Consider the following 26,544-nt stretch of genomic DNA (forward strand, 5'->3'; position numbering starts at 1 on the left):
TTCGACATGGTACAGTTAACATGATTGTGAGTTTTCATCTCAGCGACAAAGACATGGTTACACGGTCAGACGGGATTCTGGAAAAGGACTGCAGATAAACTGCTGCGGATGTATGCGGTGGATTCTCCAGCCTCCTCTTCATCAAATACGCTGCTCCTTATTGGTTAGCCTCCACCCCACTGGCGGTCAATCATCATCAGGGGAGCGAATAAGGAGGACACCTTACCATTGATGAAACTTAAGCAGTTCCGCTGCCCCTTGGCCTCCAAAGCCAGCCATTGACCTCCTGTCTCTTCTAGAGGAGGGAGCTCTGACGGAGGGGAGGGGTACGTTTTTTCAGTTACTGTCTGCGCCCAGCAGGGGGCTAAATCTGGGTCTGGAGCAGCTGGGTTTTTTAAGGCTCAGACGTGGCCCAGTTTCGAGCCCAGAATCGGCACATGTTTGGCCCAGATTCAGCCCAGATTTGGCCCAGATTAACACCATAACCTGCATGTGTCCAAGCTGACTGGCTAAAAGGGCGCAGGGCTTGTAGGGGGAGTGTGGGGTTTGGAAGGGGTTGTTATATGAGGATCTATGCATGACCAGCTGGGGGTGCAAGTCTCAATGAGGGAATAAGTGGAGGAGCTAAGTGGGGTCAAGGGTCATAGGAAAAGAAAAAAGGTTGTAACTAATAGTAATCAGATCTTTTTGTTGATGAGTGGCAGAAAATACCTGATGCATACTTTAGGATCCAAACCGTTTTACTTTCTTTATTTGTCAATGGTGGACTTGAATAGAAAATTGTCTCAGTCCATCAGGTGTTTTGAGCCTGAGTGCTTTATCTATTAGCAGTGTGTGTTTAGGCCATGATGATGAACTGCATTGGTTTAATGAATCAAGAGCGCACAACTGTTTATTTAAAACATGCATACGTGTGTGTGTGTGTGTGTGTGTGTGTGTGTGTGTGTGTGTGTGTGTGTTTGTGTGTGCAGGATTTTTTGCAAACAACATATTTCTATGTTTAAACTCTTACATTAAAATTTCAAGTATGCTAATGAGTGAGAATTCATGATACCAAGCAACATGTTACCTTAATGACTTAAATGAGCTGCTACATGCCCTTCTGGAAAACACTAACTCACCATTAACTGCTCATGAACCTATAAGCAATGCGTTAGGATGGTGGATCCCAGTCCTTGGTCCAGTGATAACAGCGAGGTCTGTACACCGTTCTCACCCTGCACCTACGCGATTAACTGTAAAGAGCTGAATCATGCGGTGCAGCAGGACAGTAATTAAACGGTATTGCTGTTAGGGATGGGAATCGAGAACTGGTTGCAAATGGTCAGATCCGTCAGAATCGTATGCATCCGAGCTTATCAACCCCTTTTATTAATGCTGGCATGTTTTTTCTGATAGTTGCCCATAGCAATACAATGACGTCAAACTCGTGCATCTATACTGCTGGAAACGAGCAACAAGAAAGAGTTATGTATTTGACACTATGCACAAGTACCACTGCTTCCCAATGGAGTAGCACTTCTGTTAACGAGGGTAAATACCCTATGTTATAAAAACGCCACGCAGGCAGGCATATCAGGTTATTTCTTTGACTAAGAAAACCTAGATAAAAACAAATGCTGCACAAATATTAAGAAAGTAAATCAAGAACTGGTTCCAAATTAAACAGCGGTTAAACAGTGGAGCTATTGCATACCTTGCATGCTTTGCTCATGCCTTTTTTCTACACTGTGTCCAGACTCAGATAACAAAACAGTAGTGTAGTCCGACTTTTTTCACACAGAAAATGAACAAAGAACCAATAAGGGAATCGAACTGATAAGCAGAATCCATAATAGAATTGGTATCAGTAAAAATCGTATCAATTTCCATCCCTAAATGCTGTATGCGATACCACTGGAGCAAAGAAGGGACCCGCGGTATTAGAGTGATGTTTCTATTGCAGCTGTAGCTTCAGCACCAAACAGCCTCTAGTTTTCTCCATGACTATTTACAGCATCAGACCTGGGACAAACAGTATGTGAAAGCCTGCTGAGAACACCAGACAGACAGGATCTGAAATATTTGAGATATGGCAAGTACACAAACCTCGTCAAATGCACCTTGCAAGATAGTTCCGATTTATTACAATCGTGGTCCTATTTTTGTAATTTTGCCTGTCATTCTTATCATAATATTACACTCTCCAAGTTAATTGCTGAGATCTGGGAACACAGTGACGGCTCTAAAAAAGCCTGATACACGTGCAGTCAGTTTGGGTAAACAGGGGGTAGGGCTGGGCGATATGGGCAAAAAACAATATCTCGATATTTTTGGGGATTTTGGCGATAACGATAATCAGTTGATATCCTTTAAAATGTGATTGGAATTGTCTGAGTTAGGGCTTGTGTCCACCAAAGCGTTTTTAGCGCTGAGAGTGCTCAAAAACTCATTTTCCGAGCGTCCAGCGGTGTTAAAAGTTGAACAGATTTCAACTTGAAGTGCTCTGAGCGCTGCGCTAAAAAAACTTCTCCGCTGACATCTTTTTACCGCTGAAGGTGCTTAGCGCTCTGAACGCTGAGGCTCATAGGATTTGTATCGGCACTAAATCATCAGGGACTGGAGGTGCTTGCATTTTCTCTCTACCATCACAACGCGCTACTAAACTGTTGCAAGGAGGATGCTAGCGAGAGGTCATGTGATCACGTCATGTGATCACATAGGCCCACTAGTCATGTAACTGAATGCCATGCTGTAGAGAGCGTTACTGCACTGTGTATTAAGTGGATGTGAGGAGTTTCTGCGTGCATTTCAATATTTTTGGAAAAGTAATTTAAATACTCAATAATGGAAATTTGCACATCGTCAAAACAACAATGACGATATTATCGCAAACCATATATATCGCCCACCCCTACCAGGGTGTTGGAACGTCTGTTTGAACCAACTCCACTTGCTGTTGTTGTGCACACGAGACCTGGAAAAAGTGGTTTAGATATCTGAATAAATTGTTGGCTGGTTTAATACCTGTCTGATTGTCTGACTGCTCATGTTTCTTGCCCCGCCAGATTACATTGTAGTGATGTCAGTCCGTTCCCACATCTCAGCTATTACTGTGGTGAGTACGACATGGTTGTAACCGATAGAAATCATAGTCAAATCTTTTAAAATAAGACCTAAGTTGAAATAACCTGGAAATATTCTTAAAAAACAGACTGCGTCAAATTAAGTGATAAGAACAACAACCGTAATAATCCATGTGTCAGCCTAGTAGATCACTGGCCCTTGTGCCCCACGGTAACACCTAGCATACACAATGATGAAGAGCAGGGACTGTTATGCATGAGGAATTTTGTTATTCCCTTTTCTAGGGGTGGATCGGTATGGATTTTTGTGTGCGATGTACTGCACGCTGTCTTAATGTGAAAAAAAAAAAAACTGTGTAGAAATTTAAAGTCATAGTAGTAAGGTTTTGCTCCACAAATTGGGTTAAAGATTTACATTAGAGCCCAACTGATATTGGATTTTTGAGGCTGACACTAATATCGATATTTAAGTTTATTTTTTGGTTAGGGTCCTTTAAATTTGTGATTTCCTACTGGGGACTGAGTGAGAAATGTGACTTGACCTGCCAGTGCTCTCTGTTGGACAAACTATGTAATGGCAACACTGTTTCAAAGTTAATTTATCATGGTGAACTTCCATTATTGTGATAATCGTGAATATCCTCATGTGGCTGGACTTGAAAAAGCTGTCTAGCTTGCCAGCATACAGTCCTTACTTTATTATATACAGTATTACATTTATTTTTATGATTATCATGATAATATTGTGTATTGTATTTATTTAAGGTTTAAACATTTATATTTGCGTAGGTAATCTAAGCGGTTTAGAACTCACTGAAGTTGGCGAACCGATGGGCTTTAAGAAGTTTTATTACTTTCTTACTTTGGAGAAATACAGACTCATTCAGCATTGTGTATGATAAGTGTTAGCAAAGACCGCTGGGGCCAACTGTGAACACATTTTGGTGTCTATGTTCTTCATTGTTGTCAAATGTCTCCAAGATATGGCGTACTTCAATACTAACTTAAGTTTGTATTCAGCCCAAGTCTGATCAGAGCATTGGTTTGACCATCAGCCTAATGATGAGACAGCACAGCAACAGAAAAGTGGAGGGAAAGGAGGGGTGGAGAGTTTGGGGGACACTCTGAGGGAGGAGGAGTAGAGGAGAAAATGAGGTTGAAATAAAGTGAAAGATGGTTTGGTTTACCAAAAATGCCCTCTGTCAGTCATGGAAAAGAATAGACAAAGAAAAAAGAAAAAAGAGAGAAAAGGAAGAATGAAAAAGTGAAAGACTGATAAACGGTCAACCACAGAGCAACAACGGTATATTACTTTATATAAAGATATATACAGTATATCATCTTTCAGAGGACTTTAAAACAAGTGAAAACCAACACACCAGTAAGAGCAACAACAGTTCATCGTGGCTAATGGTGAAAGCGTGGCAGTCTCTGATGTTGGTTGGGTCAGTTGGTGCTTGCTGCCATACTGAAAGAACATATCTCATAATACACTATGTCTATCCCCCTTTTCCAGAATCCCTATCAGGGTCAAGACCAACACTACCAAAAAGGACTGTGTGCATGTGAGTTTGTTTGTGTTGAGGGAAAGACAGGTGGGTGTACAGTATAAGGTAACAATGTAATAACTGCCAGATAACTTCATACTTGTCCAAATGTAACTAATATCTTTAGATGGGGTGTCAGAAAATACAGAAAAATAATATACCGCAGTATTTTGTTTCTTGATACTGTATTGATTCTCAAAATATATTGATTTTTGTGTTTAAACCCGACCTCTAGATAGCAGTGCTGTCCCAATTGCAAAATTAAAAGGATAGAAAACCATCTAATTTAATGTGGAGGTACTATCTAAGTAGCAGCACGATGTGAAAAAGTTAAAAAGTATATAAACTGTGCTCATTTAATTCCCACTGGAAACAGAAGAAAAAAGGTGTTTTTTACTCAACTCCACTTCATGTAAGAACTTCAAACAAGCTCATTGTTGTGGTGAACAACTTCTGAAATGTCTACAGTCTCCAACACACGACCTGGACTTCATCAAGAAAAATGAAGAAGAACAAAGGGAGCCTGACCAGTAGGAGTTGCTACTGCAACAACAAGGCCATGATAACTCACTGACTTCTCAGCTGTCTAGACTGATGTCAACACAGGCCCTTTCTGACTTGTCAAAGCAGGAAAAGCACAGGTGAAATTAATAACATTAATGATGGCTGCATTCCATTTAGGTGAGCCAGTTGCAGGGCTCCTTTTCCACCAAATGGAGTACTTCACCAAAAAATAAACTGGTTTGGAACCTGAAAAGTTGGTTCCCAGCTGGAACCAAAAACTATCCGGTTTTCCTTGGGAACCAAAGTGGGCACGTGTAACATTCTATAGATCATTGTGCATTGTGCAATGCCCTCTGTTGACGACACATCCGATTACAATGGTTCCACTCAAAACTGGTGGAAACGCAGGCTGGTTCGCTAGATAGCACCAATGGTTCTAAGAATCTTTAATGGAACCAGTTCAAGAACCAGAGATAATTTCCCTGACATGACTTACTGGGACATTTAATGGAATGGAGTCATCATTAAAGTTATTAGTCACACCTGTGACTGTCCTGTTGTGACAAGTCAAAATGTCTGCCGTAAAAACTGCCTATTATTATTGTTACATGGGGCCAAGCCAGAGGCACTGTGTGAAATATTAAAGCCTGGTCCCTGTCCCTCCGGGACCCATACTGAATGTCTTTTTTTTTTTTTTTTTAAATCAGATGGAATTAAATCCATTAACATTTATTTTCCCCCACAAATCAAGATCTTGAAGGCAGCAGAGCTAAAGAAGGCAAATGCAGAAGCATCTTGATTAAATGTGTTTTGGACAAAGATTACCAGTATTTGAAGAGGGGGAGAGTGGAGCTAACTATTTGTCAAAATGAGTGAAACTGTACCACTCCACTATTAGTGGCTGTCAACTTTTGTTTGACTATAAAGTCCAACAATAATGAAATGACAATCTATTTTAAGACTTATCTAATGTGTTAAACTAATGTATTACAATCATGTTGTGCGATGTGGCAGTAAAATAGCTATGTTTTACTTTAAAAGGTTGCATTTGTTTAACAACTAAATTCCAGTTGAGAATACATTTTGACAAGTAATTGTGTTACCTGGTAGTTAATCCATTCAGTGGATACAGGGGGGGTCATTGTGGAAAACATGCACTATGTCCCACATTCTCAGGAATATCATGCTTCATTCATCATGATAGAGATAATACTGCGACTGCTGGACATTCTCAAACACATCAACCTTCAAACGCCAACATGCGTCAGTCTCTCACTCACATCTGTCATCTGTTCGAAGGTGCAATTACATACTGTGTACCAAATGTTTTTATTGAAAACTGACAAAAAAAAGAAAGAAGCTAAATCGCCGCCCCTCTTGAACTCTGTGCACACTTCTAGTTCATTTTCTTGGCCCTTGTAGTTTGGCCACAAAATGGAAGCCGTGTCCTTCCTTTCTGACAGTGGACCTGAGTGAACCTACCTTCTGCCACGCCCCATGGGTACTGGCGACCTCTGACCTTCTTGCCGTTCACCTCGATTACCACGTTGCTGCCAACCACTGCCAGTGGCATCTTCTCCTGGAGAGACAAAAAAAGTTTCTTTTACTTAGAACGAAGTGCTGCGTCCATACCTGACGTTAGATTCATTGGGGTTAATTGCATGAATCTTTGGGTTGAGATATTGGATATGTTTATTAGTATTTCTACATTTAAACTCTGTCTTGTCCAAGTGCAACAATATGATACGATACACTGTTCAAGTAGAGAAATTTGTCTTAGACCCAAATGCTGCGCACATATAGCTGCCTCCATGTAGTTCCTATATGGTGAATGAAATATCTCAGACTCAGATTTACATATTTTTAAGGCCCAGTCACAAGAAGGAATTGCCACAGCAAAACGTATCCACGTGGCCTTGCCACTTATAGGTATGTTTTCACTACTGTATAATCACCTGAAACATTAGAATGATATGTTTTTATCTACAGAGGGAGCGGGTCACAATGTTGAACCACCATCTTTCTACAGTAGCCTGGAACAGACAAACCGAACCCTGGGTCTAGATAAGGTTGTCTGCGAAATGGAAGTGGAAGTCGAGCGGTATTCAGTTGGTTGTAATCTGCAACTTCAATACTAGATGCCACTGAATCCTACCCTGACTATTATGGCTGGAAAGAGAACCGCTTACAAACCAGGAAGCCAGGAACATGCTGGCACTAGTCAATTACAATTAGCATTTTGTTCTCAGGACTGTACATCACTTCATTCAATAGAGAGTTATTGAAGAGGCAAAAAAAAAAACAATATTGCAAGCTTGTTAACATTCAGTTAGTAACTTAGTTAGCTTGGACCCCGACAAGAAAATAAGTTCACACAGTTTATTTCAAAGACGTTATACTCCTAACCCCTATATAGGAAGGTCAAAAAAAAAACTTGATGAGGAGTTGGCTAATAAGCTATAATAATTTTCTCTATTTTGGACCTTTACCATTACCACGTATAGCACCATGCTCAGCTCTTGCCAGAGGCAGCTGTTACTGGGGCTTGCCTATAAAGCTGGTGATCGGTTATGCAATTAGGCTGGCAGGCGTGGGGGAATGGGACCGAGGCAGCTGCAGGGGTTGGAGAGTAACCAAAGGACAGACTGACCTTTGGCTGCCTGTGACTCTATTTATCTGTCTGCCTGCTGAGATCAATCAGAAGTGTTTAAGAAGTGTCTAAAAAGATGGCGTCGTACATTACCTTGATCTTTCGGATGAGCTTGTGGTCCCCGTCGTCCTCTGTGTCTGGGAATTCGTAAATTTTGATTTTGTGCTCCTGTATCTCTTTCATTATCTGACAAAGGGAGAAAGTAATCAGAATGAAGGCAACACTGTACACACTGTAGGCCTCAAGGTTGACCAGACTGCAGAAAATCCCTGCATCCAGCTGCTGCTTGCCACCAGCCGGGGAAAACGATTAGACTGTGGCTCTTTCCAGTCTTTATGCTAAGCTAGGCTAATTGCCCCCTAGCTCTAGTTCCATACCAAATGCACAGAGAATGGTATCAATCTTCTCATCCAAGTCTTTGAATTAAAAAAAATCTGAAATGTCTACACCTGCTTTACACATCGGCCCTCCGATATTATCGGCCGATATTTACTAAAAAAATTTAACATCGGGAATTATCGGTATTGGGTTTTTATAACCGATGTTTGTTCTGTAGGCTTCAGCATTTCCGAGCCTGCATGAACGCAGCATGGGACGTTTACTGGCGCGCGCTAGATGACGTATAACAACAACAACTACAGCTAGACTGGTTGGTTGCTAACCGTGGCTAACAAGCAAACAATTTAAAGCTGAATGATTTTAATATTAACACAAAATAAAAGTGCAATGCACCTTAAATATTTGACCCTGCTATGAGCTGTTCCTTAACCAAACTAACAATCGGTTTAGAGTTTACATTAGCACTCCTTCAGGTGCAGAATACAATTAAACATTAACCAAAGCTAGCACGAAGCTAGTGATTAGCGTTAGCGCTCTTTTCAGTATTAATACAATGAAAGTTGAAGTTGTTCTCTTATTTTGCACAGACAGTGTTTACATTTGGAAAGCCATGTTGCATTTATGCATCCAATGGGGCATCACAATAAAATCAGGCATAATGTGTTAATTCCACAATAGGAGATATGTTATGTTGTTACCGAACAGTTTTGGTGTAAAAAGCCTGCATATATCGGTATCGGGTGATATCGGTATCGGAAATTGAGAGTTGGACAATATCGGAATATCGGATATCGGCAGAAAAGCCAATATCGAGCATGCCTAATGTATATGCCTGTATTGAGTAAAATAAAATACACAAATGGTACAATTGTTTCATCTATTCTCCTTAGGTGGACTGTAACAGCAGCACTGCCAATCCCACACAAATACCTGTTTTTTGAAAAGCTGGCACTCTTCCGGGGTCAGAGTGTCGGCTTTTGCAATGAGAGGGATGACGTTGACTTTGTCATGGAGTCTCTTCATGAACTCGATGTCCAGCGGCTTCAGACTGAAGGATAGACAGAAAGAACAACAAATCAACAGAAGTGGCCAATAACTATCATTCACATGTTTTTTAATTGGTAATTTAACCTTTGTTCATAAATATGAATGTATCTGTTTGTGTTAGCAACGGGCTGACAGCAACCCTGTCTGCGTGAGCTGGGTTAGTCTCCGCCCCACTCATTCCTGAACAGGATAAGCCCCTAATAGGAAATTGATGAATGAAAACCTAAAATGGGCTTGTGGTTGATAATAATTTCAGCCTTTGTCAGGCAGGGTGACACATGCTGTGATCAATTTACAAAGATTAATTGAAAGGAAATGCCACAGAGGGCTTCCTTAGTGCCCGGCTTTTCAGAGTAAATGCAGTTCAGAGGGTCACCAGCAGAGGGCCAACCAGAACCATACTTTACATGTAGCCCACTGCAAAAGACACAATGAAGCCAGCTGAGTGTGACTGACTTTTTGTCTTATGTGTTCTTCCTCTGTGGTAACAACTGATGGTTTTGTCTTGCAGGGCTGATGAGGGGTTGTCTTTGTAATACTCCCATAGGCTCTCCATCTCTGTCAGAACTCATATTCAGTCGCGTGGCCAGAAACAGAGAGCTCTGATCCAGGACGAGGTTGGTGGGTTGCCTGCTCGTGTGGGCAGTAAAGTGCTTTGAATAAAAGCAGCCATTTACCATTTACATGACTGAATACTTGTATCCAGTTGTGCCTATAAAAATGCAATTATTTTTATTTATGTACATTCGAATGATGCATGCTAATGTGCCGACATGGTTCTGTACCATGTCTGTGTGTGCTTGTGAGTAATGAGTTTGAGTAAAGGGGCTGTTGAGGTCTCTGGAATGCAGAAATACAAAGAGGGTAACAAAACAGCTGTTGAGTTGTTCACTAGTTCACAGAGGGACACGGGGAGAGTGTATGAACTATTGGGTAAGAACTGGGTCAGGCTGGTCCTGGAGTGAATGCGGTCCGGATAAAACAGGAGTCAGAGTGTCTGGTCGAAGCAGAGGGAGGACTTGAGGACTTTAAGAGATATTGATTGGCAAGGCACTTGTTTGATCTCAAAATGTCATTCCTCTCAGCGTTACAGTAAATCATAAATCGTCTCCACACACAGAGTGATTCATCAAAGTAGCAGCACTCACTGCTGCCTGGACTTTTCCTTCCTTCTCCCTTTGGTTTCTTGGGGTATAAAACATCACAGACAGGCTAAGCTTGGAAACATGAGCATGCAGTTCTAACGCAGGATTTATAGGATTTGAAATTTTACAGCCACATGTGACTTTTGGAAGCAGCAGCATGCAAACTGCAGTTCTGCAGCTGTTGCAGAAGAGCTGAAGGTCAACAGTCTGCTCAGAAACTATATTCGGGCAAATTCCTGGAGAGTGACGGGAAAAGCACAAATTATCCGATATATTTACGCAGAGAGGAAAACAATTGCTGTGACATTTACGGACTTGTCAGTGCCTCAATAATAGCTTGAATTTATACCAGCAATCCTGGAATACAAGAGAGGGTGACGCCACAGCCATTTATGGGGAGTTATATAGAGTAGTGTAGTATAATGACTTTCAAACTCTGTTGTGCACTTACTAAACTTACTGCACTGTGTAAAGCTGGGCAGGAACAGTCCGACTTTATGAACTGGGCGGTATGGTCTGTTTGTTTTGCAGCATGGTTCAGTTTTAGGTTCCTTTCAGACAGGCACTTCCTCATGTAAATGTGATGGCAACTTTATGTTGGTCTCATGTCAAGCTCATGAGTCACTTTTATGTCACAACAGCAATCTGACGAGGTTGGCCTTCGTCACTGGTTCTCAAGCTATGGTACGTGTATCACTGGTGGTAGGCGAGCTGCCTCTGGTGATATGTGGAAAAATTACATTTATTTTATTTAAAAGCGGAGGTAAAATGAGTGGTTCAAAAACTCTGCAACCATGGCTCCAAACAGGAACTAGTGCAGATTAGGAGTACCCCAGTGAACTGGATTCCACTACAGTTACAAATAAATAATCTTCTTATCAGGAATAACTGTGCCTCCTGTGTGAAGTCTCTGTAGCAGAAGAGGGTCTGCCTACGCTACTGTATTTTAAACTTGGTCATAATGGTGGTACTTGGAGGGCTGTGTTCCAGGGATGCCAAGTGAACACACACACACACACACACACACACACACACACAATCTGAGACACTGCAAGATGAGAGAAGACAGAGTGTGTTTGTCTGAGATGAGAGGCCTGCCTCTGTGAGCTGCTCCAAGCCTCCACTCTGATTGGGTGATTCAGTGATGGAGAGCTGAGCTCTACTGAGCATGAGCAGAACTGGGTTATATAACCTTTGTGGGTCACAAACACTGACTGCCGTGATTCAGCTTCAGCTTGTATAGGAGACGGGGGATAGGAAGCTAGATGGATCACTTTAAACACTGCATCAATTGATTACACTGACTGGCACAGCACTCTCATTTGGAGCAGTACAGGAGAATGTTAGTAAGTGTTGGCTAATCACACCTTTGAATACAAATAGACTCACAAAAGGAAGCATCTTGACCAGAACAAAACCATCCTCCCACTTGCCAACTGCTGCCTTTAAAATGCTGGCATCAGAATATCTCAGTTCACCTGCTTTAAATGATGATACTGCTGAAATTACAGCCTGGGAAGAGACTTGCAAGCTCTAGCTGCTAAAATCAATATTGTATTTTAATATGATTTTTAATGTGAAAGGGGCAGCTCTTGCTCATCCAACTCTGCTGGTAACCTCAGCGTTTTGGCTTCGTCTTTCACTTTCACTTAATTTATTTTGGTTCTTTACTTTTTTGATTTATTACTACAGCCTTTATCAGTAGGTGGCTGTTTTCAACTAATAAGCTCTAGCAAACGCACTGTACACTATCTGCCCAGCACTGAATGGCAGACTGACAGGGTTACCATCTAGCACAGTGGAGCATTTAGCAGCTACAGAACTAAATGTTATTCTCAGGAGACTGAAACGTAGAGTAAATATTGGACCTACATTCATCAGGTGGACAGAAAAACAGACTCATGATGAATGCTAATTGTGCCCTGTGTCTGCTGGATGTGTAAACTTGTTCACCACATCAACTTTAAAAAAAGCATGCCCTTTGTCATTCACCTTAAGTGCTTTACAATTTGCCTCTCATTTACAGATTAGTGGCCAACCCGCTTAACCTCGAGAGCCGCAACAACCCCAAGGTGACAATGATGTTGTTTGTTAATGTTATTTTCCTTTTAAACTGCCTGTAAATGGCCAAAACAAACAACATTTTTTTTTTTAACGTACCTAAGCATGTTTTTTTTTCTTCTAACTTTTCTAATGCGATACTTCAAAATGTGCATTAAATTATACGTTGATGGAAACCTGGCTATCATTTGAAATCACAATCAGTCAACAAAACAGTCAATGTTACAAGCTTATATGGTACGGTCAAAACATTTCAAAGCATGAAAGGGGAATTTAACTTTATAAACACAGACGGCATCAGTGTCATGTTTAGAGCATTTTATCTCATGCAGACCTACCCGTGTCCAGAGGGCGCTATGAAGTATAGGCAGCAGTGGACTCTGTTGTCTGGCATGGATCTGCGGTTCACCCTCGACTCTGCATTCAGGAAGTCCTCGCACTTACTGTCGATGTAGTTTATGACTGGCTGCCAACTGGGAAGATGAGAAAAGAGGTCAGGCAGAGAGAAGGATGGAATTGGATAATACAGAATATATGATCTATTAACTGTATTAACTGGAAAACACTCCGATTATGCCAGCTCTCCTCACCAGTTGCTGTTGTCCACTGCATCTCCAAACCCGGGTGTATCGACAATGGTGAGTGTCAGTTGCACCCCTCCTTCCTTAATCAGCACTTTGGACTGCTCCACCTGAAACACACCAACATTCAAACTATTTAATACCCTACTGATCTGAATCAAAACCTGCTCCTCACATCTGAATCCTAGTTGTTGCAGAGTTCTGATTATCGTTCTGTATCTGTGTGGATTCAACACTTTGAAAATCCAATTCAGAAGACAATTTGGCAACATGAATGTTCCCACACACATTGGCCTGTGTTTAATTATGCGACACTATCCTCTCCCACTCAGGGCACTGGTGATACATCATCGCACTGTAAGTGCACCCACACAGCCTGCTGGGAGATTCATAGATCTGCTGGTCGTACGTGTGAGGAATCTCAAACTCTCCCTGTGGTTTAAGCAGCAAATGTGATTAGGAAAAAGGATGCATGAGTACTACTTCCTCACAATACAGGACATTGATTCTATCCTGAACTTTAGCTCCTAAATTGAGCCAATCCTGGATCTGACTTAAGGCTGCCAAGTTGAACGTTTGGAGAGCAGCTGCACATTAAATATTGCACGGAGGAAAGACACTGCTGCACTGACCTCAAAGGGTGCGGACAGAGCTTGCAACAACCCCTGGATTAGCATGGGTGTAGTTACTCTTAAAACACAGTTTATGATTTATACATGAGAATACATGCAGTTCAAATTGTGTAATTGAGGCCAGGATTATTGCAGCACTGGAATGGTGTATGGACGCCTTGCTGGAAGATGTGGAGAACATGTTAGTTGTGTATCACTGCTAAAATGAATGCCAAGTTACGCCAATGGCACATCTAAGTATTAGGTTTCTATGATGTGCTGGTTCAACACAAGATTATCAATCCAGTTGTCTTCTGTCTGAGCTTTTAAAACCACTTTTCCAGCAAATGGTCCTGCAATTACATTTGTCTGTAACACACTAATATAATGCTTTATTGTCCCTAAATTCAGTAATATTACAGTTATCAATCAAATAATTATGTGTTGCTTGTGGCTTGAGGCTACATTTGCATTATTGTCATAACACACCTGAATCTCTAACCCAACTGTCGGCAGTTGGGATGCATTGCTGGTAATGTAGTTGCCAGGTTTTGCTGTCGCTGCTGTATGTTACCGCTGTACGTACCTGCAGTTGCCATAGCGGGGAAGTCAAGACCTGCTAGTTAATAAAACCTAGAGATGCAGACTTCACTACAAAACTGACTGTAATAAACATTGCTGTTAACATGAGAAACCAAACCTGATACTGGTTACTTATAGGATTAATTCAGTTACTGACTGCTATTAACTATTAACTATTATACTATACTATTATATAACTACTATATTGTTATAAATCCACCTTGTTGCTTGTTTTTGTGAAATGTGAAATTTGTCTACAGGAAAACACAATTCAATATAGGTGAATTGGCATAAAGCTGATTAGACCCACCCCCAGTAACTGAATTCATTCCTACAGGTAACCAGTATCAGGTTCAATTTATCACGTTTATAATAAACCAAATCTCATGAAAATCGGTTTAGAATTAAGTGAGTTACAGTTGATTTGGTAGTAGCGAGTACGCAGTATCTACGTTTCTATATCTATGGCTCAACTGTCATTGGAGCACAGAGCAAAAAGAAAGGGTCAACAGTGAGCAGAGACAATTTGATGCCATAGCTCCCAGCAAAGTAAAACTTTGTATTGTAAACATTGGATTAGAATGGAGTCAAATGCGACCCTGTGTACAGTCATTACAGTTTAGTTATTCTATCACATCTATTTGCTTTTATTGGTTATTTAAGTCAGTTTAGACGTTATAGGACCATTTTAACATGACCAGGGAGTCTTTTTTGAGGTAGGTCAGCTAATAGCTAATCTGTAAGCCTAGATTTATAGGGCCACATAGATTTGAACCCATGGCCACTGCAGCAAGGACTCTTGGTACATGGGGCGCCAGCTCTACCAGTTGAGCTACCATGGTGCACTAAGGGATACCTTTTTTTTGGTGAGGACACTTAAATTGTTCCTAATTTGAATCAGAATTTAGTTTATTTTTGATTGGCAGTTTTTGTATAGCTGCTTGTGTTTACAGAAAAATTTACATTTGACAACTTTGGGTTTGTAGAAACAAATTTAAAGTAACACATTGAAAACCCCCCCCACAGTTTTGGTATTGGTATTGAACCTATATCTAGTGCTACAGACATTTCTAACACATGTAATCAAAAGCCTATCAGAAAGTTCCCAAAAATGTAGCTGTGATGTTTTTGTCACCAGCATCCGTTTAAATTTTTGAAAGACTAGTAATTAAGTATAAAATTTCCCAGTGCACCAATTCATAACTGCTTTTTGGGGCTCATGGGCAGTAAAAGTCCTGTTTACCCACCTTCAGTTTGTGATTTTAGACACTGCACTCTCAAACATTGTGTGTCCTAAACTTTGTATTGTAGAAACAAATCAGGTGATGTTCCTGTATCTTTTGCATCTCCACATGACAGCAGCTCTGTTATGTTCCAGTTTACGCACCGGCACAGGGCTAAATTTACTCTGTTTTGGTGAGACTGAAAACATCAAGAGCCTTTTGCTCCCAGCTCCCTTTTGGTCCATTGCTCACATCGAACCTCATGTGAACCCCACGAGTGCAACGTGGGCATACATGCTCTCCTGCAAGTAGCAGTTAGTGTGTGGAAGTGTGTTTGCCATGGGTGCTGTGGTCTGAGGCTGAGAGGCAGAGACGGGGTCAGGGTATTTATATTCCAGAACAATCTCTCATGCTTTGTCGCTCACTCACATTCCCCCAGATCAGATTTCTTTTAAATGATGGTGTTGAGACTGACGGCATTTTTGAGGTTTTCTCCCAATCTGTTTTTCTTTGCGGAAACGGTGGAAATAGCCGATTTGGTTTTGAGATGGCCGACATGTCATGCACAAACACTTACAGTGCAAACACACATTTGAACACACGCTGGATGCACAATTAAGCTCAGATATGTCAAATGACTGCGGTCCGTGATATATATGCTCAGCTGTAAAGACAGACAGATTATCTGAAGGTTTGTGGAAGCTGAAGAATGTTTGTGTTAGAGCGAGAGGGCTGTAGTTTGAGTTAAAGGGGTGATACTAAAATAACTAGATGGCCTTGTGAAAGTATGCGTCGAGGCGAGGAAACTGCAGGAAATGATGGATCTGTGGGACTGAATGTGAATATATGTGTCTGAAGAGTGAGATGGAATGGTTTTGTTTGTCTGCTGTTTCAAACTAAAGCCACACGCAGAAATACAAACAGGCAGATATTATATACAATATGTTGGATCTTAAAACATATACATTTTTCTATATCGCTTAGGCTAATGTTGATGTGTGATTTGTGCATGAGGATGACTCATCACTAATTCACTTCAATAAAGATAATGCTGTTCTTGCCATCACCATTGCAGTGTGGCTGCACAATATCATTCACTTCAGTTCAGAAAATGTTATATTATATACATAAAATAAACGTTCCTAGTCCCACTCAGTTCTGCACGCTGAATCGCCGTTATTCATTTCTCTATTTTGTAGTCAGCATACTGTGCATCACGGTCCCAAGCAACACTTGAGAAAGTGAGCTGCCCCGAAAGCCCTGGTATTGGATATCACAGTGACCATTTCAAGTTTGTGAGAATATTAAATGCATTTTCCTAGATAGACTTCGCTTTTCATTAAATTTGGTAAAGTATGAAATTCAACTTGAAGACTTCTCATTTTAGCTTAAATACACACCTCTAACCCCAGTAGCTACCTCCCAATCATGACACTCCTACACCCAAAAAGTTAGTTCAAACTGAACATGAAGTGAATTTTAACTCTAAAGTTGTAACCATTTTACACACCTTCATGTGTCTTTCTTTATATAGACTTTGTATCAGGGATGGGATAATATACAATTTTATCGCGATAAAAAACACTATCGTGTTTGTATATCGTGGTGAATTTCTATTACCGGGACAATCATGAATATCCTCACAAGTGACTTGAAAAAGCTGTCTTGATTTCTTGATTTGTTTTGAACAAGGGGAAACCCAAATCTTTCCAGTCATTCTAAAATCCCCATGGCTCTAGGCTCGGCTTGCTCATTGTATCCCTTAAAAAAAATGAAACCAGATGAGTGAAAATACTATGGAATCCAAACTAAAGAACGACAGGGAGGTGAGGTTCCTATCTGAGGTGTCCTATTTGTTTCTTAACAAAACAGAATATTGGTGATTATCGCGAAAATCGCAATTATTTCGAAATTTTCATATTGTCCTGTGAATACCTTGTATGCATTTGCACTAAGAACGTAAAAATAAATTGCCACATAGCTAAATCGCCATATGTGAATATTCAAATCGTGAGAAAATGTATCTTTTTAAACGGCGGGGGGCACTATCTACTTTTGACTTGTTTGACGTCCTACGTCACTCAAGCCAGTAGCTGTATGAAGGCGCAAAGACATGGCGGCTGCAGGTGAAGACTTGAAATTGAGGATACCCGTCCAGCATTTTGGCTTCCCCAAGTCAGAAAATGAACAAGATTAGAGGAATCAGGCTTCTTACACAGTGTGGAAAAGTATGGAATTTGATTTTAGTCATTTCCAGTATGGAAAAAAGAAAAGGAGTTTGGAAAAATATTTTTGAAAAAATACATTTAAAAAAGCACTTTTGGCCAGTGGAATGGTAAACTGAATGCTGGCTCCTTGGAAAAGTCCGCTGTGGATGTGTGGGTGATGCTTGTTTGCGTGCATGTGCAAAGAGGACAGGGTAAAATTTAAGTGAGAGCCAAAACATGCTGCACACTGATTTGACAAATGTGTTTTAAGCATTTGTGTTGTGTGTGTGTGTGTGTGTGTGTGTGTGTGTGTGTGTGTGAGCAGTTTTCCTGATTACGCAAACTTCATTAATCAAGTACAGCGAGCATGATATTGTCAGTTTTTTAGGAAAGTGTGTGTGTGTGTGGGGTGTGTGTGAGGGGGTGGGTGTTACATTTCATGGGAACATTCTTGCCTTGCTACTGACCCTTTCAGGCCCCAGGGGGAGTACAAGGACTCTCACCCAATTCCCTGTTTTTCTTTGTCTCTCCCCTGTCACCTCTTACCAACCCATCACTGCGTCGGTCCTTGGATACACTCTTTAGTTTCACCCCCTCCCCCTCCCTCACACTGATTCTCTGTCCCCCTTCCCCAGCTACCTGCATCCCTCCTCTTTCCTCCTGGCTGCGTCGCTTCTCCGTCCACAACCCTTCCCTTCCACCTAACCATCATCGTCTTCTTTCCACCCTCCTCTTTCTTTGTAACTATCCTCCCTTTTCCAAAACTGCTACCACTCCCTCTTTCGGTCCTCTGCTCCCCACAGCTGCTCCAGATGCAGCCTCCCCCCTCCTCCTCCTCCTCCTCCTCCGTTTGTCATGACCATAAAAGGACAAAAGCAGGCCTTGTGGCCTTCCTGTTTCCTTTTTAGTTCTTCTATCCTTGTTTCTTGCTGTCCTTTTCCACGATACATCCATCCTTCTCTCTTCCTCCGCTCCAGAATTCTCCCACTCTCCTTTCTCCTCTAAGTGCTTTAGCCTTTTACCTTCAGTGGCAGCATGGCACTAGGACTGGTTCAACCAATGTGGCTGTGTATCCTGAGAATCTTTGTGTGCTGTAGATGTAAACAGCCATCTGAGGAGCTACTGAAAGCAGCAGGGATGTTGGTAATGTTATGGAGACAGACGGCCAGAGATAGCTTGTCTTTGACTTTTTCACCCCTCAAACCTGACCCGACCTGTTGTTATCTGATCCACAGGCAAGGTTCAGACAAAGGTGGCTTCTGAAGAGTCCTTTGATTTGCTCATTCAAAAGACCAGACATTTAATATCTAGGAATGCACCATACTCAAATATTTGCAGATATCTCATAACTGATCATTTCTGTGGTTGTGGTTAGGGTTGGGATCGACTGGAGAGCAGATTATAGTGCGTTCAGCATTTTTCCCAAGAAGGGACACATGTGGAAATACAGGTCTTTTATCTCCCTGCAGATGATTTACATACAGGGTGCTGAGCATGACTTTGTATTTTTATCTTTTTATTTATCCGACCCCATCCATGATTGGTTAACTAGTGGACAGTCTCCCCTCGCTAATGTCTGCTGAAGATTGCAGAGAAACCTCCACACACAGCTCACCTGCTCTTGTGAAAACGGAATGCAAAAACGCAAATTACATTTAAATCATACTGCTGACAAAGAAAGTCAAGAGAGCAGACACATGCAGCCTGTGTGTACCATACAGGAAGAGAGAAGCAGAAAGAGGCGTGGCAAGCCGGTGTGTGTGTGGGTAGTCGTCAGTCATCATATTATATATACATATTGTTATTATATTATTATTAATATTATCATTATATACTGTTATTAACAATAACACTACCATCATGTCATCAGTACCATTATCTACCCACCCAACAAATAAAATCTGAATTGCCAGAACATTTCAGTCCAGTCACACAGAATTTTAAAAGCAATTTCAACCAACAGCAGCTCTTCAGAACAGTGCTTCCCATCAGCACTGGGCAGCAGGCCATTATCAGCCTGATGATAATCACAATGAACAGTCATGTTTTGACCTAAGCCATCAGCTGTGAGTCAAGTATCCATCCCGCCAGCATTTCAGCTTCAGTTTACACACAAGCAGCAGTAGCAGTTTGTTTCCCCACAACAATCAAAGAAATATGGTTATTTGAGAGTTGTTATTTCTGTAGGTCAGTTTACAACATGTAGGGCTGCATCTCATCAAAAACAGCCACAGAGATGGAGGAAGGAGATGACATTCTCTTAATCCTGCCTATGAAGCTCTGATTGGCTTGGCTGTTTTCCAACTAGGGCACGATTTGGTAAAAACATCATATTGTGATTATTTTGACAGATATTGCGATATGATTCATGATTAGTTTTGGAATGATCATTTTGGCATCACAAATGTAATTTTCTCTGAAAAAACTATTAGAATCATGATGGGGTCTGTAAACATGTTTTCTTACACCTGGAGAACAAGAGTTGTAGACCAGGGCATCTCTGCAGCACTACAGTACTTCATTGTAACACTGTTTGTCACACATTTTACCTTTAACAAAGAAATTGCAGCTTCTGCGATTTGTATATTGCACTTGGCTATATTGTGATTTTAATAATATTTCGTGTGCGCAGCCCTATTTTCAATCAGGGGAGTAAACAAGCACAACACTAGATCCATTTGTATTGCTGTGAGGTCATCAGTGCATCAACAACTACTTAACTACTCAATCTGTGTTACTGTACTGTGTTACTAACTATTGTTACAGCTGTTGCATCAGTATCCCTGGAGGAGGTTGGGGAGATAAGCGTGTCTGGTATAATATCTGAACATCTGACCTACTTACAGCTCAACCTTTATCATGATACAAGAACTACACTTGAAAATCCGATGTGATGCCAAATGGGTCGGCCTCGAAGCTGAATAAGCTCACCTGCACTGTCTTCTTGATGCGCTGGGAGGGCCCAGGGTAGTCCTTGGAGTACAGGTCGGTCAGGAACAGAGAGTTGATGAGAGTTGATTTCCCAAGACCAGATTCCCCTAAGGACACACACACAAATTTAACAAAGTTAAAAATATAAATAGATAAGATTATAAACTAAATGCTGTCTAAATTTTGTAGCGAAGCAATGAAAATCTATTATTTTATTTCACATGAGTACAGCAAATGGAAAGATAGCCTGCTGGCCACAGGTTATGTGCATGCATGCGTACAATCAACTACAAACAGACACGCATGCATTAAAAACCAAAACAAAACATGTGCATGCATTGTGCACACACTCTTAGACACACACACACACACACACACACACACACACACACACACACACACACACACACACACACACACACACACACACACACACACACACACACACACACACACACACACACACACACACACACACACACACACACACACACACACACACACACACACACACACACACACACACACACACACACACGGCCTGGAGGGACGGGGCTGGAGCAGAGAAAATAAAGCACATTCATTGTCTGTGAGGTAAAAGGTCAGAAGCTAGTCTGCCAGCAAGAAAAGCTTTCAGATATAGGGAATAAAACATTTCCCCTCCACCTCCGGCTCACTCTCTTCCTCACCATCCCCATTCATCCACTCTTCCTTCGTCCTTCTCACCAAACGCTTCCCTTACATATAAATCTTCTTTCTGTGCCAACTTTCCATTCTCCGCTCCCGTACTGATGTTAGGGGCAGCAGTCGCACAAACACACCGTTAACACTGGCTTGACAAAAGAGCACAGCCAGTCCAGACATACACATTGCATAGGCTCTCACACACACAATGCTGTGATTAATGGCCGAGCATCTGGCTCGTGTCTCGTGAAAAGACGTTGGAGGAGTGTTTGGTTGGAGCGAAGGAGGGCTGATTGTCCTAGCAAGACCCTTTTTTCAGCCTTTGAAAATCTGAGGCAATTCGTGAGCAAACACCAACCGAGGCTGGGTTCGCACTCGCTTGAGGGAGGTACAGGGATTTTGTTTTAATGGTCACAAAAGCAAAATGCACTTTTTCCATTGCTTTTCAACATAAATGTAAAATACCATCCTCTCTCTTTTTGTCTTGCTCCAGTCAGATGTGCCCCTCTGTCTGAGGTCCTACGGGGCTTGTGTAACACAGCACCACCTCCAGCTAGCTGACCATCCACCGGAATACCAAGTTAATCAACCTCGCCATCACCGATTCCGATAACACGACTGTTCTGTTGTTGGCTGCGAGAACCAACATAAAAGTTTAAAAAAAAATGTATTCAGGTATTTAGTTAGTGGCAGATTGCAACCAACTGAATACCACTCACCTTCCAAGCATGTAGGAGAGCCAGTGTTTGGTTTGTCTGTTGTGGGCTACAGTAAAAACATGCAGTTCAACATGGTGGCCTCCTTAGAAGAGGACTCGCTCCCTCTGTAGATAAAAACAGCTCATTCTAAAGGTAACAAAAACACATTCATTTTTAGGTTATACACTACTGAAAACATACCTAGGAATATTGTATTCCGTTTGTGCAAATAGAGCCTACTAAATGTTACACACTGGACCATTAAGTTGATAAACTTAAAATTACTGATGTGGATGAAGTCTTAACTGAGAACTCGAGAGAAGATGTATCACTTTGTTATTGTCTTGAGGTTTCAAGACCACTAAAACACTCACCACTGTACAATGGTGTTCCAGAGTGATGTTCTTTTTCCTCATGAACAATCTTGAGTACAGACACTGGCTTGCATTAAGCACACAAACCTGATTTTATACTTTAGCCAATATTTCACAGTTAAATTCATTATACAGCAGATATAAAAAATGTATTCTCTTTGTATCCCCTTCATGTCATCCACCTGCTGGAGGTGAACATCTGCAGGGAGAACAGTTTCATTCATACTTTCAACAGGACATCTGTGTATTCCATCAGTCCATGTTGACGTGGTGTAAAGCCCCTGTGGATTCCAGACTTTACCCCTTCTTAACCCCTCGGTCTGCCCTCTGTGTGTGTTTGCTCAGTTATGGATGATATTCTGTCTCTGTGTGAGTTATGAACACACATCGTCTCAGTGTCTCCTGCAGCCTCTGCAGCCAGACGATGGCTGCCTCGCCCCGTTTGATGGACTATTTGGAGTTAAGAGGTCAAGCACACACACACACAAATACACAAAAGGCCATTTCATGATGAGATAGCACAGATGTATGAAACCCTCCTCTTCCTCCTTCTCCTCAGTGCTGGGTAAATCGCTCCCAGCCCTGCAAAGGAGGGAAGGTTATCTAAATGTGAAGGGGGAAAGCCTAAGTGAGTGTGTGTGGTGTGTGTGTGTGTGTGTGTGTGTGTGTGTGTGTGTGTGCGCTCCTCCTGTTAGCTTTGCTCCGTTGGTAGGTTAGTGTCACTACTGCTGCAAACTCAACAAAACAAACAATGAAGGGAAAAGTCTAACCTAACAATGGTTGCACTCACTTTCCTTCCTCTGCTGGAAAGAGGTCCTCGAGCAAACACAGAAACCAATTTAGATACTCCATTTCTTATTCAATTACTTGATTAACCAATGGAATGGTCACTAGAATACTCAATTACTTAATTAATCAATAGCTGCAGCCCTAGTTTAATAAGGAAAATAGTTTAAAGATGCATACCAAGGGCAACCCTTTACAGACATTAGAAACTGAGTATAATCAGCTGCTAATTAGCCTGATCAGCAAGTAAGTCATCAATATAAAGCCTTAAACAAAGTAATGACCAACAGCTGTCAACATCAGACAAATTATTACCTAGTGTTTCAGTAGTGGTGACAGAAATGTTAAAAATTCTACATATTAACAGTTTGAATTAAGCTAATAGGTCCCCGCGCCAGATTCCCTTAAAGAAATATTAAGTTTTAACAATCCCTAACGTGTCCGTAAAAAGACGCAGCTCTAGAAACACAAGCTAAAGGGTGTCATATGTCGGCAGTCTTCTGGTCAATTCGGAATCAATATAATTAATAAAGATGAAGTGTATTTCGTACAAACTTTACACTTTGTCACGTTCAGCCTCCGTTGTAGCTGAGGATTTTTTATTTAAATAGATGCTGGTTGGTGGATCAGATACACACCGAATGAAACACTGGCTGATAGCACTATTTATTTGCTGTCTATTATGTGTGTGTGACAGTTTCTTTTCTGGCTGTTACCTAAGTAACTACCCGGTTCGCTACTTTCTGTCTGCTGCTAGAGAGAGTGTCTGCTCCTGCTCTCATTGGCTGTTGCTCGTTGCATGGCTCCACGACACGACCGCATATTAGACCTGTGAGATATTTTATTTGGGCGTCCGCGAGATGTTGGTGAACTCTCGGCCAGCCCTCTGAACGCGTCTTTGAACAGTTCACACATTGCGATCGTCCTCACGGGGAGCGAGCACTGATTTGCCTCTGCTCTCTTGGCTTTTGTCGGTGATCTCCACAAACTGTCGGCGAGTGGAAACCAGGGCTAAAATCATGTAGTGTCAAACATACTACAGGCTTTCCTTCTATTCATTTTCTTGCAAAAGGTTTGAAATCACATGCACCCACAGTACGACTATCTTTCGAAGCTATTTGACTTTCCTTCTTCAAATTATAATACTACTTGTGTATAGCCAGCACTCAAACAGACCTCCATGACAGCAGCAGTCATGGCTGCTGGGAGTCACAGATGGGACACAGATGCATGCTGAGTAACAATGGAGACACTGAATGGACTGCAACTCCCATTTGAAAAATATTCACCGGATGTCATATAATCCAATAAAAGTTAAGTCAACTTTATTTTATGACCCATCTCATTCTGCCAAGCCTCAAGATACTGACACCTATTCACAGGCGAGCATTTGTTTAAAATAATCTGCCGTGTTTTCACCAACATTTAATATATTTGTAAGAGGGATATATATATTTTATATCACACCACCTGTTGGAGGGCAGATTGCACCACCAGCCCTATATCTTCCTGACATTTCTAAGTATGTTCTGCAGATTTCTTCACCTGTGTGAAAGCAGGGTCCCAGTACCATTTCAGGACAGAAAGTCATGGGTCAAAGGTTTCAGTTTCTGTTCCTGACAGGCTCTGTCTGTGGTTTTGCTGAACCAGGCTTGCCCGGTCTTGTCCGTGGAGCAGATGGGATACTGTGATCCGTCACCACAAAAGTCCAGACAGAGGTCTAAAACAACCTCAAAGACCCTCAGCCACAGGTCCTGGGTCCTGATCAAACACTGGACAGAGCTCATCCAAACATCCCAGTGGATCCTCAGCAAACACCATGTTGGCTGTCCTAACTGAACTCAACAGGTTCTACAAACACTGTAATCATTGGCACAAACACAGCAGTGAGGAGTGGTTAGCCAATCTCTGTATCTCCTTCTACAGACAATGTGACCCCCATGTGACCTATCCAGAGTTCAACTGGTATTACCTTTTAAGGTCAATGCCAATATGTCTAGATCAAAGTTGCAAAAAGCTGATATTTGAGGCCATTGTTCAATAGCACTAGTCACACCACACTTCATTCAAAAATACAGCAATTTGTTGTTTGCTTGTTGACAAAAGGTTTATCCCTGCTTGCACAAGACTTAAAGCACTGGTTCCCAACCATCTTCCTTAAGGGACCATTTTATACAATTGACTAAACTGACGACCCCTGACTAAATTACACACTGTATGGATATTTCATAATATATTCAATGCATAACAATAACAGCAGAGAACAACTGATAAACTGTACAATCTACCCAAACAGTGAACTGCAGGACGTTTGTGTAAAACAAGAGACTTATGAATTTTGAGCGGACTATTTAATGTGAATATTGATCTGAGATGAGTTTTCCTGATATTTTGAGGAACTTTTTAAAACAATTCTCTGTGTTTTATGTATTTTTATTATTTTTTAACAATCATACAAACTTAAAAAGGCTTCTTTTTTGACAGATTCAGTGTTTTATTCTCCCTGACACTTGTTCTATTAACTCTTTGGTTGTTTGAACTGTGTACTTTTTAAATGTAGGACGAGGAGATATAGGTCTACTGCGTATATTTTTAAAGTTTCCCTAAACACCTTCAAATTAAGGAGGCCTTGTGAAAGGTCGGGAACAATTCAGGTGATTATACGCTAATGAAAACATAGCTATGAATATTTTATTCCATTTCTGACAATAGGTTCTCCTGAATGTTACACACTGGACCTTTAATTCAAATTATAATAAACTGTGCAGCTGAATTGGAGGATTTGCAGCTAAAGATGACAGCTTAGTTTCTCTGACAGAGAGGGAGCAGAATGACGGATGCTTCATTCAGTCACTGCAGTAGTCTAAACCCCCCTGAGGGCAGGTGCGTCCCAATTAGCCTTCCTAGTTCAGCTTTAATTAAATATTGGTTCCACATGACAAGTGAAAGCACACTGCCAGCTCTCTGTAAATAGACTAATGACCTGAACGTCAGTGATGGATAGCTGACCCTTCTAGCTCATCCGTGCAGTTTCTCTTCCTCTCTCTTTCTCTCGGTGAGCCATCAGTCCATCTCTCCACAGCTCTGTCTCTGTGTCACTCAGCCTCCAACCACCCTGTCCTATATTTCTCTTCTCCGTCCCTGCTGTTAGTTTTGTACTTCAACTCCTTTATTGTCAGCGTGGTGATTATTATCCCCCACATGAACAGAGGGAAGTCTTTGTATGCTTTTTCATACATAAGTAATTTTATGTGCAACAAACAGCTGACTGTAATTCAACTCTCAGTCCCACTGCTATGTTCTAGCAGTTCCAATACAGGCTGGCCATAGACGGTGCAAAACAAGACTAAAATTTGTTCTTTATTGGTCCGGTGGGAGACTGATGTTTTTCCTGTTGTCCATTTTTGCCATTTGAGTATAATGAAACCATGATGCACAACAGAATAACAACAGAAAACCTTCAAGAGCACATGTAACCCAATAGATCCACTGCACAGACAATCCCATGA

General features: G+C 41.4%; 1 protein-coding gene across 6 annotated transcripts in view; it reads right to left on the reverse strand.

Moving 5' to 3' along the window:
* The window catches only part of LOC127353751 (septin-7), a 50,821-nt gene that overhangs the window by 6,357 nt on the left and 17,920 nt on the right, over positions 1-26,544 (reverse strand). For all 6 annotated transcript variants that reach the window (XM_051383283.1, XM_051383284.1, XM_051383282.1 and 3 more), the window contains exons 3-8: positions 20,494-20,600; positions 12,949-13,049; positions 12,697-12,831; positions 9,036-9,153; positions 7,860-7,952; positions 6,599-6,695 (exon numbers count right to left, since the gene is read on the reverse strand). In XM_051383283.1, coding sequence (XP_051239243.1) covers positions 6,599-6,695; positions 7,860-7,952; positions 9,036-9,153; positions 12,697-12,831; positions 12,949-13,049; positions 20,494-20,600 — 651 coding nt within the window. The remainder of the gene's footprint in view (positions 1-6,598; positions 6,696-7,859; positions 7,953-9,035; positions 9,154-12,696; positions 12,832-12,948; positions 13,050-20,493; positions 20,601-26,544) is intronic.

The sequence above is a fragment of the Dicentrarchus labrax genome, unplaced genomic scaffold (genome assembly GCF_905237075.1).
Source record: "Dicentrarchus labrax unplaced genomic scaffold, dlabrax2021, whole genome shotgun sequence".
In the NCBI taxonomy this organism is placed as follows: Eukaryota; Metazoa; Chordata; class Actinopteri; family Moronidae; genus Dicentrarchus; species Dicentrarchus labrax.